General features: G+C 44.7%; 2 protein-coding genes across 2 annotated transcripts in view; one reads left to right on the top strand and one right to left on the bottom strand.

The window, feature by feature from the left end:
• The window catches only part of HIC2 (HIC ZBTB transcriptional repressor 2), a 34,227-nt gene extending 29,491 nt beyond the window's left edge, over window positions 1-4,736 (top strand). The window contains exon 3 of the mRNA XM_061370790.1: window positions 1,260-4,736. Coding sequence (XP_061226774.1) covers window positions 1,296-3,008 — 1,713 coding nt within the window. The 5' untranslated portion in view covers window positions 1,260-1,295 and the 3' untranslated portion in view covers window positions 3,009-4,736. The remainder of the gene's footprint in view (window positions 1-1,259) is intronic.
• Window positions 1-14,876, bottom strand: part of TOP3B (DNA topoisomerase III beta) — a 297,002-nt gene that overhangs the window by 250,711 nt on the left and 31,415 nt on the right. The gene's annotated exons all lie outside the window — the stretch shown is intronic.

Raw genomic sequence — 14,876 nt, 5'->3', positions numbered from 1 at the left:
TAACATGATAAACTAGGGAAAGAAGGAGGTGGAAGGCTAAATGTGGCTGTTGCATGTTTGGTATTTAATTCCTGTATTTGAACTCCAGAGACTATTTGAAATCACTCTTCACAGATAAATAAATGCCCATTACAAGTAGTAGGTGGCTCTTTCAAACAAAACCAAACCAAAAATAAAATCTTATGTTGGATTCCTGAACGCAGCCCCAGATTTAAATTCTGGTTTTTATGTGCTGTAGTATCTACCACACATGCAATTGCAATTAGTTCTGATATGCCTCAAACTAGGTATTTCCTACAGTCCATGCTACTGAGAAAATCAATGTAAGTATCCAAAATACATTGTGAATACTGTTTGTGAAATACATGAGCTACACAGAGATAGATAGCCACAATTTTCCCCTCTTCCCAGCACTTCAGAGTAGAGAGACTGTGACTTGTGTTAGTTACTTGACTCTTACCAGTCTGAACAAAACTCCTTCAAACCAAAAGGCAGGGCAGAATTAACTTAAGAAATCAGTTTCAGATTGTTGAAGACATTTGGTGGCATTTAGCTAGCTCAGCATCCTGAACTGCAGCCAGTTCAGGGTTGATTCTAGCCCTTCATGTCAATGGATTTGGGATATGGATATTGCCAGGGGGGTGTTTTTTAAGACAGCCTTTCATACTCTTAAGGAGATTCCCCATTCACACCTCAGTGTGATTAATTCCATCTTCAATGGATTTAGTTGCAACATGTCATTTTCTCAACTCCGGAGCAGCTGGGTGTTGTAGGATTTCAACATGTAAGAGCCAAGAATCAAGCTACATGTTAAAGCAGGGGAGCTGCAGCTTATGCGAATTATTTTACATGCTCAGATATGCAAATGGAAGTGAAGTAGATGCTGCTTTTTTCTTCCTTTTTTTTCCTTGCTCTTCATCCTCCCTTCAGATTTGTGTCAAGAGAGAGAAACAGCTTTCCCCTGTACCTAACTACTGTGTTCCTGCTGGTATTTTTTAATAGTAATTCCAGCCAATGACTGCTGCTTTTCTAAAGAGATATTTACAAATCTGATTTTTGAAAGACTTGAATCGAAGCTTAATGTGAGAAATAATTCTCCCTGTACTCCAAGCAGGGTCACAGCTTGCAGGGCTGAACATACCCAGAGCTCCTTAGTCAATGTCAAGCCTAACATTAACTGCATTAAGCCAGTCTATTAAATGTAGACTTGTTAGAGTTGAAACAGCAGGTTCACACCCTCTCATCCTCCTGTTTTGCAGGTGGTAAGGTGAAGGTGAAAGGAAGAGAAGGTGGAGATGGAACTGCCAAATCATGCCAAACAACTGCTACTGCAGCTGAACCAGCAACGAGCCAAAGGTTTCCTCTGTGATGTGATCATTGTGGTAGAAAATGCCCTGTTTCGTGCCCATAAGAACATCCTGGCAGCCAGCAGCATGTATTTCAAATCCCTTGTCCTGCATGACAACCTGATTAACTTAGACACGGACATGGTGAACCCCACTGTGTTCCGGCAGGTCTTGGACTTTATTTATACTGGTAAGCTCTTAACGACTGACCAGCCCGGTGAACAGAACTTTAATGCTCTCCTCACCGCAGCAAGCTACCTCCAACTGCACGACCTGGCAGCTCTCTGCAGAAAGAAGCTGAAGCGGAGCAGCAAGTCCTTTGCTGGCAAGGCCGGTGGCCTTGGTGTCGGGAGATCTGCCAGGAGTCAGAGACTTTCCACTGCTTCGGTCATCCAAGCTCGCTATTCAGGGTCAAATGAGGGGTTGAAGGGCTCGCACTCAAAAGAGCTGTCAAAGGGAAAGCTCTCCGATGACGAGGTCTTCATCAGTAGCTCCAACCAAGAGAACTGTCACTCCTTAAGCAGGGGAGCCAGTAAGAACGGTGGTGGGAGCGGCAGTGCGAATGGGAGCACTGGGGACCAGGAGCTAGGCCTCGATCTGTCCAAAAAAAGCCCGTCGCTCCCTGTTGCAGCCTCCCATGATGACACGCAGCACAGCGAAAGCCAGCATGGATCTCCCCAATCTGCCTCAGCCCCTGCAGCCAACAGTGCCTCATCGTTTGACGAGTCTGGAGTCGGAGCCCCTCACAGCATGGCAGACAGCAGCGACCCCATGGAGATGGATCTGAGCGAAGAGTGCCACCACTCACTGACGGAGAGCAGCCAGCGCAAGGGCCTCCGGCACTCCTCCCGCAAGAAGGAGTGGATCAAGAAAGACAATGCCTTCGACCGAAAGGAGGGGGGCAAAGACAGGGACGAGGGCGAAGGGCTGCCCAATGGTATCCTGCTGGGGCCCTTGTCCAAGTCTGTGGAGAGGAGTCTGGCCGGGGCCTACGGTGCAGACCTACCCTACCCGTGTAAGGAGGAGGTGGAAAATGGCAAGGAGAACAGTGACGACAGCGGCCAGAGCGAGAGCGAGAGCGGCGGGCATACGAGTGCCAACTACGTCTACCGGCAGGAGGGGTTTGAGCCAGTGGCCTACGGTGACAACCTGTATGTCTGTATCCCCTGTGGCAAAGGCTTCCCGAGCTCTGAGCAACTCAACGCCCATGTGGAGACGCACACCGAGGAAGACCTTTACATCAAGGAGGAGGGCACATACGGCGGCAAGGATGAAGCCGAGGATTTGTCCAACCCCAACCAGTCCTACGCCGCGGAATCCCGACCTTTCAAGTGTTCAGTGTGTGAGAAGAGCTACAAGGATCCAGCCACGCTGCGGCAGCACGAGAAGACTCACTGGCTGACACGGCCCTTCCCTTGCAACATCTGCGGCAAGATGTTCACGCAGCGGGGCACCATGACACGGCACATGCGCAGCCACTTAGGGCTCAAGCCCTTTGCTTGCGAGGAATGCGGGATGCGCTTTACCCGGCAGTACCGACTGACAGAGCATATGCGTGTCCACTCAGGAGAAAAACCTTACGAATGTCAACTGTGTGGTGGGAAATTCACCCAGCAGCGCAATCTGATCAGCCACCTGCGAATGCATACCTCTCCCACATAAGCCAAAGACTCCAGAATGAGCTTCGAGCCCATCCGCAGTGATTTACCTTTCTGTAGACTTGCTGCTTAAAAAAAAACAAAAAGAAAAAAGAAAAAAAAAACCAGAAAAGGGGGCAAGTCCCCACACTCTGTTCAGTCATGGGAGGCCTAAACAAATGTAGCTTTAACATTTAAAAAAAAAAAGTTCCTTTTTTCCCTTTTTTTAAAAAAAAAGAAAGGTCCACAGCCAAGCTGATGCATTTAGTCCAACTCTCCTTCCAAATCCTGGTGATCTGGCAAGAAATGCCACTTCTTTTTGCACACATTGACTTCATCGTCATACTGATTATCTGGAGCAGGCAGGAGGGGGACCATGGGGAACCTTCTGCTGGCTCCCCACTCCCTGCCTCTTTCCCTCCTGTTACTGTCACCCTACTTGCCTCCTCTCTTAAACCCAAACTCATTAGGGACATTTCTTGCCATCAAAACCCCAGTAAAATACACCTTTCCAGTGGCCTCAGCAGCTGTGAAACAACACAGCCTTGCATTCACAAGTGCAGAAGCTGTGTCTGTGGACCATCTCACAGAGTTGGCAGCCCCTTCAGACACTGTGGGAAAGCCATAGCAGTGGTGGAACCCACCACCCTTCCCCTGGCCTGGCGATGGCGGGGAGTGCACCAGCTTGAGTGATGCCTCCCTCACCATGCTTTCCTCTTTTGGTTTTGATCTTTATCCTTGGCACACATAACCACACGCCACCTCCTTCCCACAAAACACACAAACCTCTTCTGCCTTACCCATGACTGAACAGGGCCTGGATGCCCTGGGAATTTCTTTCAGTGAGCAGGGGGTCGTCTTTACTTTTCTAGTAGTTTCGTATGAATATTCTTTGCTTAGAGGTACTTGTTTTATTAAAGGAAAACCCATTGTAACGTTTATGTGAATGTTTGAACTGGAAGGTCTGAGGTTAATTCTGGGGGGTGGGTTGGGAGGGGGTTTGATGTAGGCTGGACTTGCTACAAGTTCTTTAGGTACTTTTTTATTATTTTTTATTTTATTTTGTGTGTGTGTGTATGTTCTTAGCTTTCCTCCCTCACTAAAGAGCGAGTCTGTGTGGACAGGCTTGTTACCTTTGCTACCTCTTGACTTCATGAGAACAATAAGATGGTTAGTGAAAGATTAGGCTTTTTTTTTTCTTTTATTGTAAGTAATTAAATGTATAAAAGTAGAAGCTAAATTAAAGTTAAGGGATTTTTACCACCCCGTCCTTCCATCAAAAGTCAGCTAGAGAAATGTTAAAGCAAAGCTTGGCCAAAGACAAAGCAAAAAACATAGTTTGAGCCAGAGGTTGTGCTGGCTGCTTGGACTGGCTCATTCGCAGTCTCTTGGCTGGTTGTAGTCACTTTTAGATAAAAGAAGAAAACTTCTCTGAGCTTTTTGGGCCCTTTCCAGCTTTGTTTATTGAATCTGGATCCCATGGGGAGGGGAAAATGTCCCCCTCATCTTCCACTCCCCCAGCACATCTGGGTCAGTCTGTAAACACCTGGCAGGACAGAGGGTGAGGGCATAGCAGCCTATAATTTACTAGAATCCAGAGTGCAATAAGGTGGGGGAGAGGAGGAAAAAGCAAACCAAAGTGTTTCATATCCTCCCTTTTAGACAATTTAACACACGCACACAAAAAAAAAAAAAAAAAGGAAAAAAAAAGGATTAAAAAAAAAAGAAAAATGAAAAGAAAAAGAAACAAAATGTTCCTACAACATCTGCATAAGACATCACAGCCAACAGCTGCTATTGGTTTAGGAGAGAAGACAGAGAACTTAGCCCACCGATTCTTGGCCCCCTTGACTTTGTTGGCGTGACCTTGTGGAAAGCTATGGCTTATTTCAAGCCTCCCGTGACTGTGGTGGTAAAAATTCACAGCCAGTAGAATCACCCCTCCTGAACTGAGTCAGGTTTACACTTGTGTTTTCTCAGTTGTTTGTTCTGTTTGGGTTTTTCCCCCACTCAAGCCAGTTCAGTCTCTGCGGAAGGTTCTCCAGACCTCACGCTTTGTCTGTTTCAGAAAAGAAAACCAATTTTTTTAAAGTTTTGACCAAAAAAAGAAAAAAAAAAGAAAAAAGTGATCGTGTTTGACTAAAACAAAGGAATATAAGCTTCATTTTCTATTGGTTTTTTTTTGTTTGTTTTTTTGTTTGTTTGTTAAGGTAGACTAGTCCGTAAGAAGTTTTTGGGTCAATTGAATGAACTGAGGAAACTGGAACCCAGGCTCCAAGCAATAGAGATCCCAAAGGCCGAGCCTTGGCCTGGTGTTATGTTACAGGGAACACGCTGGCCCCTCTCGTGCCATGCTCCAGGGTGCTGCTCCCAGTGCCACTGTCTGCCTGCTCCGGACCCCGCGAGAGGGGAGCATGGATTTGTGTTTTTTCCTGACTGTGCTGAGATGCGCTGTTTTCTTGGGGGGGGTTAGGTGTGATTTTAGTGTCTTTAGCACTTCCACATTTTGATAATATATTGAATTCTTTTTTCCTTGATTCCTTGCCAAACCCCCCTGAGCACATCCCCAAAACAGCCTTTGGGGAGGACAGGGAGGGCCCTGCCATCTACCTTTTTCTCAGAGCAAGTCTCAGCAGGGCTGAGGGACAGCAGTGCAACATTAGTTCCTAGGCACTTTCACCCTGCCTTTATCTTCCCTCCAACCACCCTAAAGCTGAGCTGAATCCCACTCTGGCTCAGGCTGCAGCTCCCTTATGGGTTTGGGACGCTGGTCCCCCTGTTCCCTTGAGGCCAGCAGTGATGGGGGTGGCAGGAGGGGGGCTGCAGAAGCCAGCCCTGGGACAGCAGCTCAAGCTGTGACCCACTGAGCCAAGCCATGGAGCAGCCCAAGGCATGAGGAAGCAGTGAGCTCCTCAGCAGGCAAATAACCTGCTCCCCTCTTAACTCCATTTCTACAAGCATGTGCGTGGGTGATGTAGCCTCTCCCCTCCCAGGCCCCCTCGTTGTTTGTTTCTTAAGCCTTTGAGAATCACGTTGAAGTTTCAGGACCCAGTGCTATTTTTTAAAACCATTTTTCAGAGCATCTTTCTTTTTTAACTTGATCCCCTCCCCAGCACTTAAACCATACGACATAAAGTCTGTGTACAGCAAGAGTATTGTACAAAACCAGATTTTTGTTCTTTTGTTTTCAAGTAGCTGTGTAAAGTTGTGTTCCATAGATTGAGTATAAACAACATTTTCCAAATTGTGACAGTAATAATGAATAATACTCAAAGCTTCAGGGACTGTTTCAGGCCTGCTTGGGGCCTAAACACTCAACTGCATTTGTACGACATAGTATTGTATCAAACATTTTTCTGTATTTTAATGAGAAAGCAAAACACTAGTTTCATATTTAAGATTTTAAGAGTTTTAGGGTGGGGGGGAGGGAGCTGCATTTTTTGGTTTTTGTTTTGGTTTTTTTTTTAATTTTATTTTTTTTTAATACACAAAGAGCCTCAAGAGGAAGAAAACAATTTAAAGACAAACAAAAAAACAAAAATTAAAAAAAAAAAAAAAAGGAAGAGGCCAGGCAGCTTAAGTATATGCTTTAGTCACTTACTTAGTTCCAGAATGTTTTCGGAATAACAGGAAAAAAGATAAAATAGCAAAAGTTGTATAAAAGAATAAAGAAGCTCATACCCAAATTCACAAAACTATTTTTTAAACCAAAGCACATTTGAATGAGTATGGAACCTCACTTGGCTCAGAAAAGTACTAATATATTTATCTCATTGTTTACATAAACTTTTACAGTTTCAGACCTCAACAGATCTAGGGGCCAGTCAAAATTAATCTTTACTTTTTCCATTGGTTTGTCTGTGAAGGCTACGCAGCGCTCCCCAGCTTGGGAGGGAGACCTGTGTCCCAGCCTGCATTCCAGCGCTGCTCAGGAGGGCAGGGAGAGGGAGGGCAATGACAAATATGGCATGTAGATACTATTTTCTTTGTCTTCAACCCATAAGAGATGTTGCTGGGAATGAGACCCAGGCACTGTTGTGGTGGCATTCCAGCCTACCTCTTCCTCAGAGGAGTCTGAGGGTATCGAGAGGGCAAAGACAGACGCAAGATGCTCTAGAGACAGATATTGTCAGAAGATGGTGGGAGCTGCTGTACCCAGCACATCTCCTTACTGTTAGCCATGGGGAGCTGGCCTGAGCTGCTTTCCAGTCCTTTACTGAAAAATCCCCAAAACCAAATTCCTGGCAAAAAAAGCCCCAAAAGCCCAGCTCTGTGCATGTGGGGGAATTAGCAGGAGCCACAAAGTTCACAGAAGACACCAAAGAGCTATTGACATGCAGCTTCTGTGAAGCTTTGTGGCTGCTGACATGGAAGAGTACGCACAACTCAGAAGGGCCCCTCTGGGCAGGGCTGTGGCAGAGGTGGCTGCTCTCCCTGCGCTGACTTGGGTAGCTTTATTGGTCTGGTGTGAGGGCAAGAGCACAGCCCCTACCTGCCTCCTCCTGTTCAGAGCTGTGCTGGGGCCTGAGCTGTACTGTTGGGACCATCTGAGCCACCTCTTAATTTAACAGCTGGATCCATTCACTCCAGACTTCACAGTCACGCCCAAAGAGCCCAACCAAAACTCCTAAGGCATTCTAGGTGGGAACCTAAGCTTGATTTGCATGTTAGGACAGTTTAAAGATGACTAGTGAAGGTGGTTTGCTAAAATACTGCTGAAGCCAAAAAAAAAAAGGATTAAAAATAAGGCTCCCCATCATTAATCTTGACCCGTTGTAGCTTTTACCTTCTACACCAAAGCCACCTCAAAGATTTGAGGGGGGGCTGATGGAAAATGAAATATTAATTTTGCCTGGTCTTAATATCTAACAAAGATGGTGCAAACACTATTTGACAGTGTTGTTTTTGTATCAATATGTATGTGCAGTAATGAATGTATTTATTTCTCAGATTCTGTATGCACAGTTTTGCAATGTAACTCAGAAAGTTGCAAACACAAAGATGTGTCCGCAGGGTCTTCTCTACAGGATTTCAAAAAAAAAAAAAAAAAAAAGAAAAAATATATTAAAAAAAAGGAAAAAAAAAAAAAAAAGGATCTCAGAGACTCTCAGCATAGCCATAAACCATAACCTGTGAAGACAATACAAAGACTGGACTTTTGTAGCTTTGCATAGAAGAGGAATTTATGTTTTGCTGTATTTAAATGTTTCAATTTACAGTGTCACTCTCTTAAGATTCCTGTTTTGGTTTTTTGTTTTTATTTCCTCTCTCTTCGTGTGTGTGGAAAGCATTGTTTTCAAGCAGTGCAGGTTCAAAGTCTGGGTTAGCAGTATTTTACCGTGTTGCTTCAGTTCTGAAAAGCAGGAGTGTGGGTCTTGACCAGGGAAACATCCAGCGCACTCAGTGACACACAACCAATTCTGAGGTGAGTGCTGGCAAAACCCAGAGAAGGTAAAAGTCATCAGGGGGAACAGCTGTGTGCTTCTGATTGCAGCTTGTGACTGAGACCAGCCTCTTGTCCTGCCTGACAGGACATAGCTCCTTTACTCTCCCTCATCCCTCACTCTACTGTGCTAGCAATAAGGATCTCAGAATTGGGGAGCTGATGCCTAAGATACCTAGAGGAAGTTTTGTGCCAAACCCAACAGCCTCTGTGCCATCTTCTGATGGGCCTTGCAAACTATACTGAAGCATCAGATTCCCCGTAGTGTGACGTGCTTAGAGTCCCAGGGTCAAGCTGTACTTCACAAAGCCTCTTATTCCAGCAGTATTGGTGGAGTCAGCAGTTATGGACCTCCTACAGCCTTAAAAATTAGCATAAAGAAAGGATGTTTGTTGATTTATGGATATTTGCCAAATTCAGAAACCGTTCCTATCAGCTGTGCTGGAGTTAAGGGAAAAGCAAATAGAAAACAGAGACAAAACCTTCCTACGTTTTTAAATGGGTTTGAGAAGCTCTAAATAGCAAATATCTTGCTCTCCCCAGACAGCATAAATGCTCATCATTGAGATGGCATGTTTGAATAAACATTTGTTTAAGCAAGAGTTTAAAATCTAAGGAACTCTGAGCTGTAATTCTGGAATAATTCAATAGGCTTCTAGCATTTTTTTTTCTTAGTTTTTGTTTAATAATTTGCTCCACATCAGCAGAGTCTCTCCATTTCTTGTAAACCCCCTTTTCTCCATAGGCTTACCCTTGCAGTCCAGAACTGACCATGTTCTTGAAAATTTGGTGGTTACTTTTAATGGCTGAAAGTAGCTTGCTGCAATGTTTTAAGTCTCATGGTACTTTACTGTCCTGATTTTAATGCAGGGGACAAGCAGGCAAGCAGTAGCTTATTCTCAGCCTCTTTACATTCCTCGTACTTTGTATTTTTCAGAGTAGGAAATCTCACTTTTGATGATTCTCCATTAAACTTGCTAAATCTGCTGCTTTCCATGTAAAAGGAGAAGATCTGGAATCCCTTGTGAGGCAGTTCCAGCTCTGCTGTAAGGCTGTAAGCTGGACCTCCTGATCAGGAAGGATTCTTTCTTTCAGCCCTAGTTAATCCCTGTGTCAAAACAGAATTACTATTTATTTTGCTTTTCCTTGTTTTAACTGGACTCAGAGACACTGAAATACAAATTTAGAGCTAGAAATGCATCTTTTGTTCAGTTGTCTCCTGTCACCATCCTCTTCTTTCCTTCCTTCCCCAATTTTACCAAGTATTTTGAAGCTCAGTGTTGAACACATGGGGATCAATGGATCAGTGTTTTTGAACAGAGCAGCCCTGTGCAATTCAGTAGGGAAGGTCTACACGAGAACACATCATGCTGCATGTTGGCAGTTGGGGGACACAATTCCTAGCGCTTGTTTTCCCTAAGGATGGGATGGTTTTAAACATTCTCATTCACAAGTTAGCAGTCGAAGCACCTCGCACAACTGTTCCTCTAACTTTCACAGGAGTTTGGCTGGCTGGGGATAACTTCTGTGAGGAGAGGATCTTGTTCTGGCTGGCTGGATATTTTTTCCCCATTTTATTTGGATACTTCAACTGAAAAAGTGATGTTGCATCTCTCTTTGTTTTATTTTAATTTTAAGCCTTAACTATCAGTCAGTCGAGGAGCCCTGGATGTTTCCTGGGGAGGGGAAAGGAGGGAAGGGCAAGGGAAAGGCTGACATTCCTGCTGCAATGTTCTGTTCATTTCCTTCAAGAGCTTGAATTCAGGTCAGAGCCACACATAGTCTGTGGCTTCAACTCAAGTGTCATATAAAAAAATACAGAAATTATAATATGATCTCAGCATTCAGAAATTTGCAGTCTTAATGTACAGTGATGAGAAACTGTTATTTTATGATCTTTTCATTAAAAGCTTGATTGAAAAATTGCATCTTTTGCTCTAGAGTTCACCTTGTTCCTATAGCTAATTCTCTCCATGTCTTCTCCACATTTATTCTTGCCCAGGGTTTTGAACCAGCTACTTCACAACGCAGACACCCCCCATGCACACAGAGCCAAGAGAGTCAAACACAACTTCTCATTTTAAGCCCCTATGCTATCTGCTCATAAGCCAAAATCTGATGCTCATTAAAATATATAGAAAGGATGAACTGCATGGGCCTGGTGCACAGTAAATGTGCAGGCAATGAATAACAGAAAAATGATAATTTCACCTTTCTTCTTGTGACCCTGCGCAAGTTGAAGCTGGTTTTGAACAGTTACCGCTGCCTTGTCCACAGTTTGAAAGCACTGTTTGGCAGAGACAGTAGATGGACCTGCCAGTGCATAAATCCCTTCAGTCCATTTGGACTGTAAGTCTGACTCCCTGAGCACACCTTTGAGGAGCAGAGAAGCAGCTGGGGCAGAGAAGTTTCCTAAAAGGAATTACGGTTCTCCATCCACCTGTGGTGCAGGTAAAAAGGGGAAATGCTTCCAGGGAAGGCGGCTGTAAGTAACGACAAAAGCACCCACTGCAGATCTCAGCCTCTCAAATGTTAAGATCCAGACATTTTTCTTTAGGCAGGTTAAGTGTGTCCCTAGTAAAATTAATGAACATTTCCTTGGCCTGGGTTCTAAGTGTTGTTTTCTGGTTCCCAAGCCATATTTTTGGATCTAAGGATCCTTCAATAAAATACCTATTTAATGGAGACAAATTAAGTATCTTCACCATAACACAAGAGCCAAGCCTAGTATTCTGCAACACCTCCCTTTGTCACACTACTCATCACCAGAGTTTTGCTGTTTTCTCCCAGAGCCTGTTGGAATGCCTTAATATGCATCAAAATAACCCTGGTGTTGAATTCATGTATTTCTTTTTGATCCTTCTTCCTTTCTTTATAAACACAATGCTGACTATATTTTAAAGTGACTGACTGAAGGAGCTTCAGGTTTAGTCAGTTTTCTGACAGGTTGCAGAGTCAGCAGCACTGGTAAGAAAATCATTTTTATTTGTCCTTGGAGATGTGTTTTACCCAGCAAGGTTAAAGAGAAGGACAAAAATGAACAGAAAAACAGATGAAGAGCTACAGAAAACCAGAGGCTGTTTTTCAGCAGCTCAGATGTGGTAATGAGTCTGTTCTCTTCCCCCAGCTACCAGGGACTTGTCTTTACCTTTTTCTTTCCTTTATTGCTAATTTCTTCTGGAAGTTTTTGCTTCCTGGCACCCATTGCTCTGTGGCATAAGTGGTTTCCAGCATAGTTAATAGATTGCATGTTCTATTTTCCTTTCTTTGCCGTGGTCAGCTCCTTTTCACCTCAAAAGATCCTGTGACAACTATACAAAACTCTTCGTATAATAATTCACAACTGAAATGCAGCTGCCTCTGCGGTAGAACACTGAAATATGTACAACTGAAGCACAGAGCACAGGATGTAAAGGATACCAGATATGTCTGGAATGCCTGGGAATTTGTACTTTCTTCCCTCTGCTTTCATTGCCCCATTTATTGGTAGGACTTCTTTTCTCCCAAACCTGCACTTGCTTTCTCTCCACTACTCTTCTCCCTCTTGAAAAGCAAACAGACTTTGGGTCAAACCCTTGAATGACAGGTTTGGGTTTTGCTTTTCTTCAGGGAATATCATCAAAATTGGGGCTTTTCTATTAGAACAAAACTTCTAATTTTTTAAATGAAATTTTGTTTCAGCCACTGTTGCGGTCCCATTTGCTGAACAGATACAGATGCAGAATGTTTGTTTCATGAGAACTCTGACGTCTGTTCCCTCATTAAGAAGTTACAAGGGAAGGACAGGTTTTTTAAAGAATAATTTCAGTAAAAGCCAAAAGACCAGCACCTCACTTTGCAAATTACTTCTAAAATATGCCTTCACCCTGTTCTGTACTGAAAATAAACTCTGAAGGACTGGAGGTTTTATCTGCAAGTAATGCAGAAGCTGTTACCAACTATCAGTTTTGTGTATCTATCTGGGTTTTGTTTGTCTGGATGCACTACAAAGTTGCCCAGGTTTAAACACACTGATTTTGTGCACACTTTGTGCAAAGCCTGCTGCGTACCAAGCTTAGCATGCCCTGGCTTAAACTGTAAATAGCTAAAGCTGGTGCCTTTACCTCAGCAGAACTCATTGTTCTTTGTCTTCTTTTCTTGTGCAGTGGCAGCCTCCCATAAGCTGTACCTTGAGAATCCAACTGTTTCTCAGTGTTCATCTCATTAAGACTGTGTTCTTCCAGCATCCAAAGCCAACACCCATCCTGCGCCTTGCCTTGAGGTACCTGGATTACAAAACCTGGCATACAGGGCCAGAGATACTCCAAAGTTTGCTATTTGGACCAAAATTTTCTTCCTTCTACAACCCCTCTGGGCACTGCTTTTGCCTCAGTTCTGCAGTTCCCTCCTATCCTAGAAGTCACCACACCACATCATCCTTCTTTCCTTTCATGGGCTCTGTAGCAGCAGTCAGTTTGGTTTGGTTTTTTTTTCTCTCTGCAATTGTACTGTCTTAGTGATGAACACTATTGGAAACTGCTGCAGAGCAAGCTCTGAGTCCATATGTTTCAGCTCACAGGTTGAGCCAGCTGCAGGAAAGCACGATCTCCCTACAATTACAGTGCATCCATACTCCAATACTACAGAGTGAAAAACATTCATCATACTGTCGTCTTCTCTTCCAGGTGCTAAGAAGAGAGGCCAATGTAGCTGGTATGTATCAGTTTAGGAGGTGATTGATGGCCCTGCCTACTTGCTTTGGTTCTGCCCTCTCACCATTTTGCTCCTTACCTTAGTTCCTTGCTCAGTTACAGAAAGCACTGGGAGAGATGTTGTGGGGCTCTCCCAGCAGGACAGTCATTTTTTTGATAACTGGGCTCTAAAGCAAAGACCTAATTCTTCTTCTCTGTTCTTGTCCATCCTCTCCTTCTTGTACACAATAATTAATGGTTTTAAAACCAGACAGAATCCCGCTGACTCTGGATTCAGACTCAGTCTGGTCAGTTACGATTGGTTAGAGATTTTTAACTTGATAAAAATCAAGAACACTTCCAGAAGCCTGACTTGAAACAAGCAGCACTAAGTAAAGACATGACACAGCCTTTGCTTGATTCTAGAGGACAGTGGTGACAAGAGCAGATGCTAGCTCTAAGGTTTTCTGGTCAGCCTTCCTGCACAGCATGTGTGCACATTGTCTAGTTGTTTGGTGTGCACCTACTGAGGGTTCAGACGCAGGAACCTGGCCAGACTACATAACCACATCCCCTGGCTGTGGCCGCACAGGGAGCACTTTATGAGCACAAGGCAGGAACTGAGCTCCACACCTGGGCAGATGCTGCTTCTCTGTAGCCCTACAGATCTGTGTGCCTTTACACTAACGGGCCTGGCCATTCAAACACTGCCTGGGACTGGCCAGACAGATCTGGCCACAGGACAGAGGAGAGGGCAGCGTCACCAGATGGCCCTTATCAGCCTCCCAAGCATCTGTAAAACGTGCAGAACTAAGCTCTAGGTTTCTAGCCTTGTCACCAGAGGCTCTTGCTACCCCCATTGCCTGGCAGCAGCCTCCTGCCAACTCCAGCTGGTCCCCTTGCCACAATAGCAGCCAAAGGCCAGCCAGAGAAGATTGCACAACCAGGCCTTGATCTGTATTTTCCACTGCTCAGCCAGCAAACCCCTCCTTTTTTCCAGCACAGCTGTTTTCCATCTCTGCTCAGGAAACATGCCCTGCTTTTGATTCCTGGGTCTTGCTTTATGAAGCAATCATGGGCAAGCTGTCTGGGTGGAACGGGTCACAAAGTGGCTGTGGGATAACTCCGGATTCTGAACGCCAACACAGAACAAAAGCGAGCTTTGCCAAGGCTCAGGTGAGCCTGGGGTCAGCATACAGACAGGCTACTGACGCAAGCATGAACGCAGGGTTTTCTTTCTCTGGGCCGTGATGGCTGAACCCCACTTCCCTTTTCCTCTCCTGTCCACTTGCCACAGCCCTTTCCTGGTTAGATCCACATTTCAGTAACAACGGCGGGTGCAAGGGTGACAGTGTCACACTTTTGCTACATCTCACACAGAACTCCCAGACCAAGGTTGTTGTGCTTTCCTAGGCCACAAGCCATACACCGCTAGGGTAATAAGCTGCCAGTTTGACCCCTTCTAGGCATTCTGGTTGACAGTATCACAACACACAACTGCAGCTTGGTAACTTGCAGCCCTAACATTAAAGACACAGCCCACGGTGCAAGCAGAGCACGGGGGTGAGATGTCAGACGGTGGGTGGAAGCCCATGATGAAGCACAGACCCGGATGTACTCCACTCAGGAATACCAGCAGCCAGAAGTACACTAGCATTGCACTTCTTGGCTTTCTCCCCAAAACACTGGAAATTAGCCAGCTCCCTGGTCATGCCGACCTAGAAATTAGCTACCTTCCTCAAGGGTTAAGGCATTAATGTTAACACCATCTATATTAACA

This window comes from Neopsephotus bourkii, unplaced genomic scaffold (assembly GCF_033783945.1).
Source record: "Neopsephotus bourkii isolate Nb327-2 ecotype Australia unplaced genomic scaffold, CSIRO-AGI_Nbou_v1 NB_1542, whole genome shotgun sequence".
NCBI classification, from domain to species: domain Eukaryota; kingdom Metazoa; phylum Chordata; class Aves; order Psittaciformes; family Psittacidae; genus Neopsephotus; species Neopsephotus bourkii.
The sequence above is the reverse complement of the archived record's forward strand: the minus strand, read 5'-3'. Positions and strand labels throughout refer to the sequence as shown.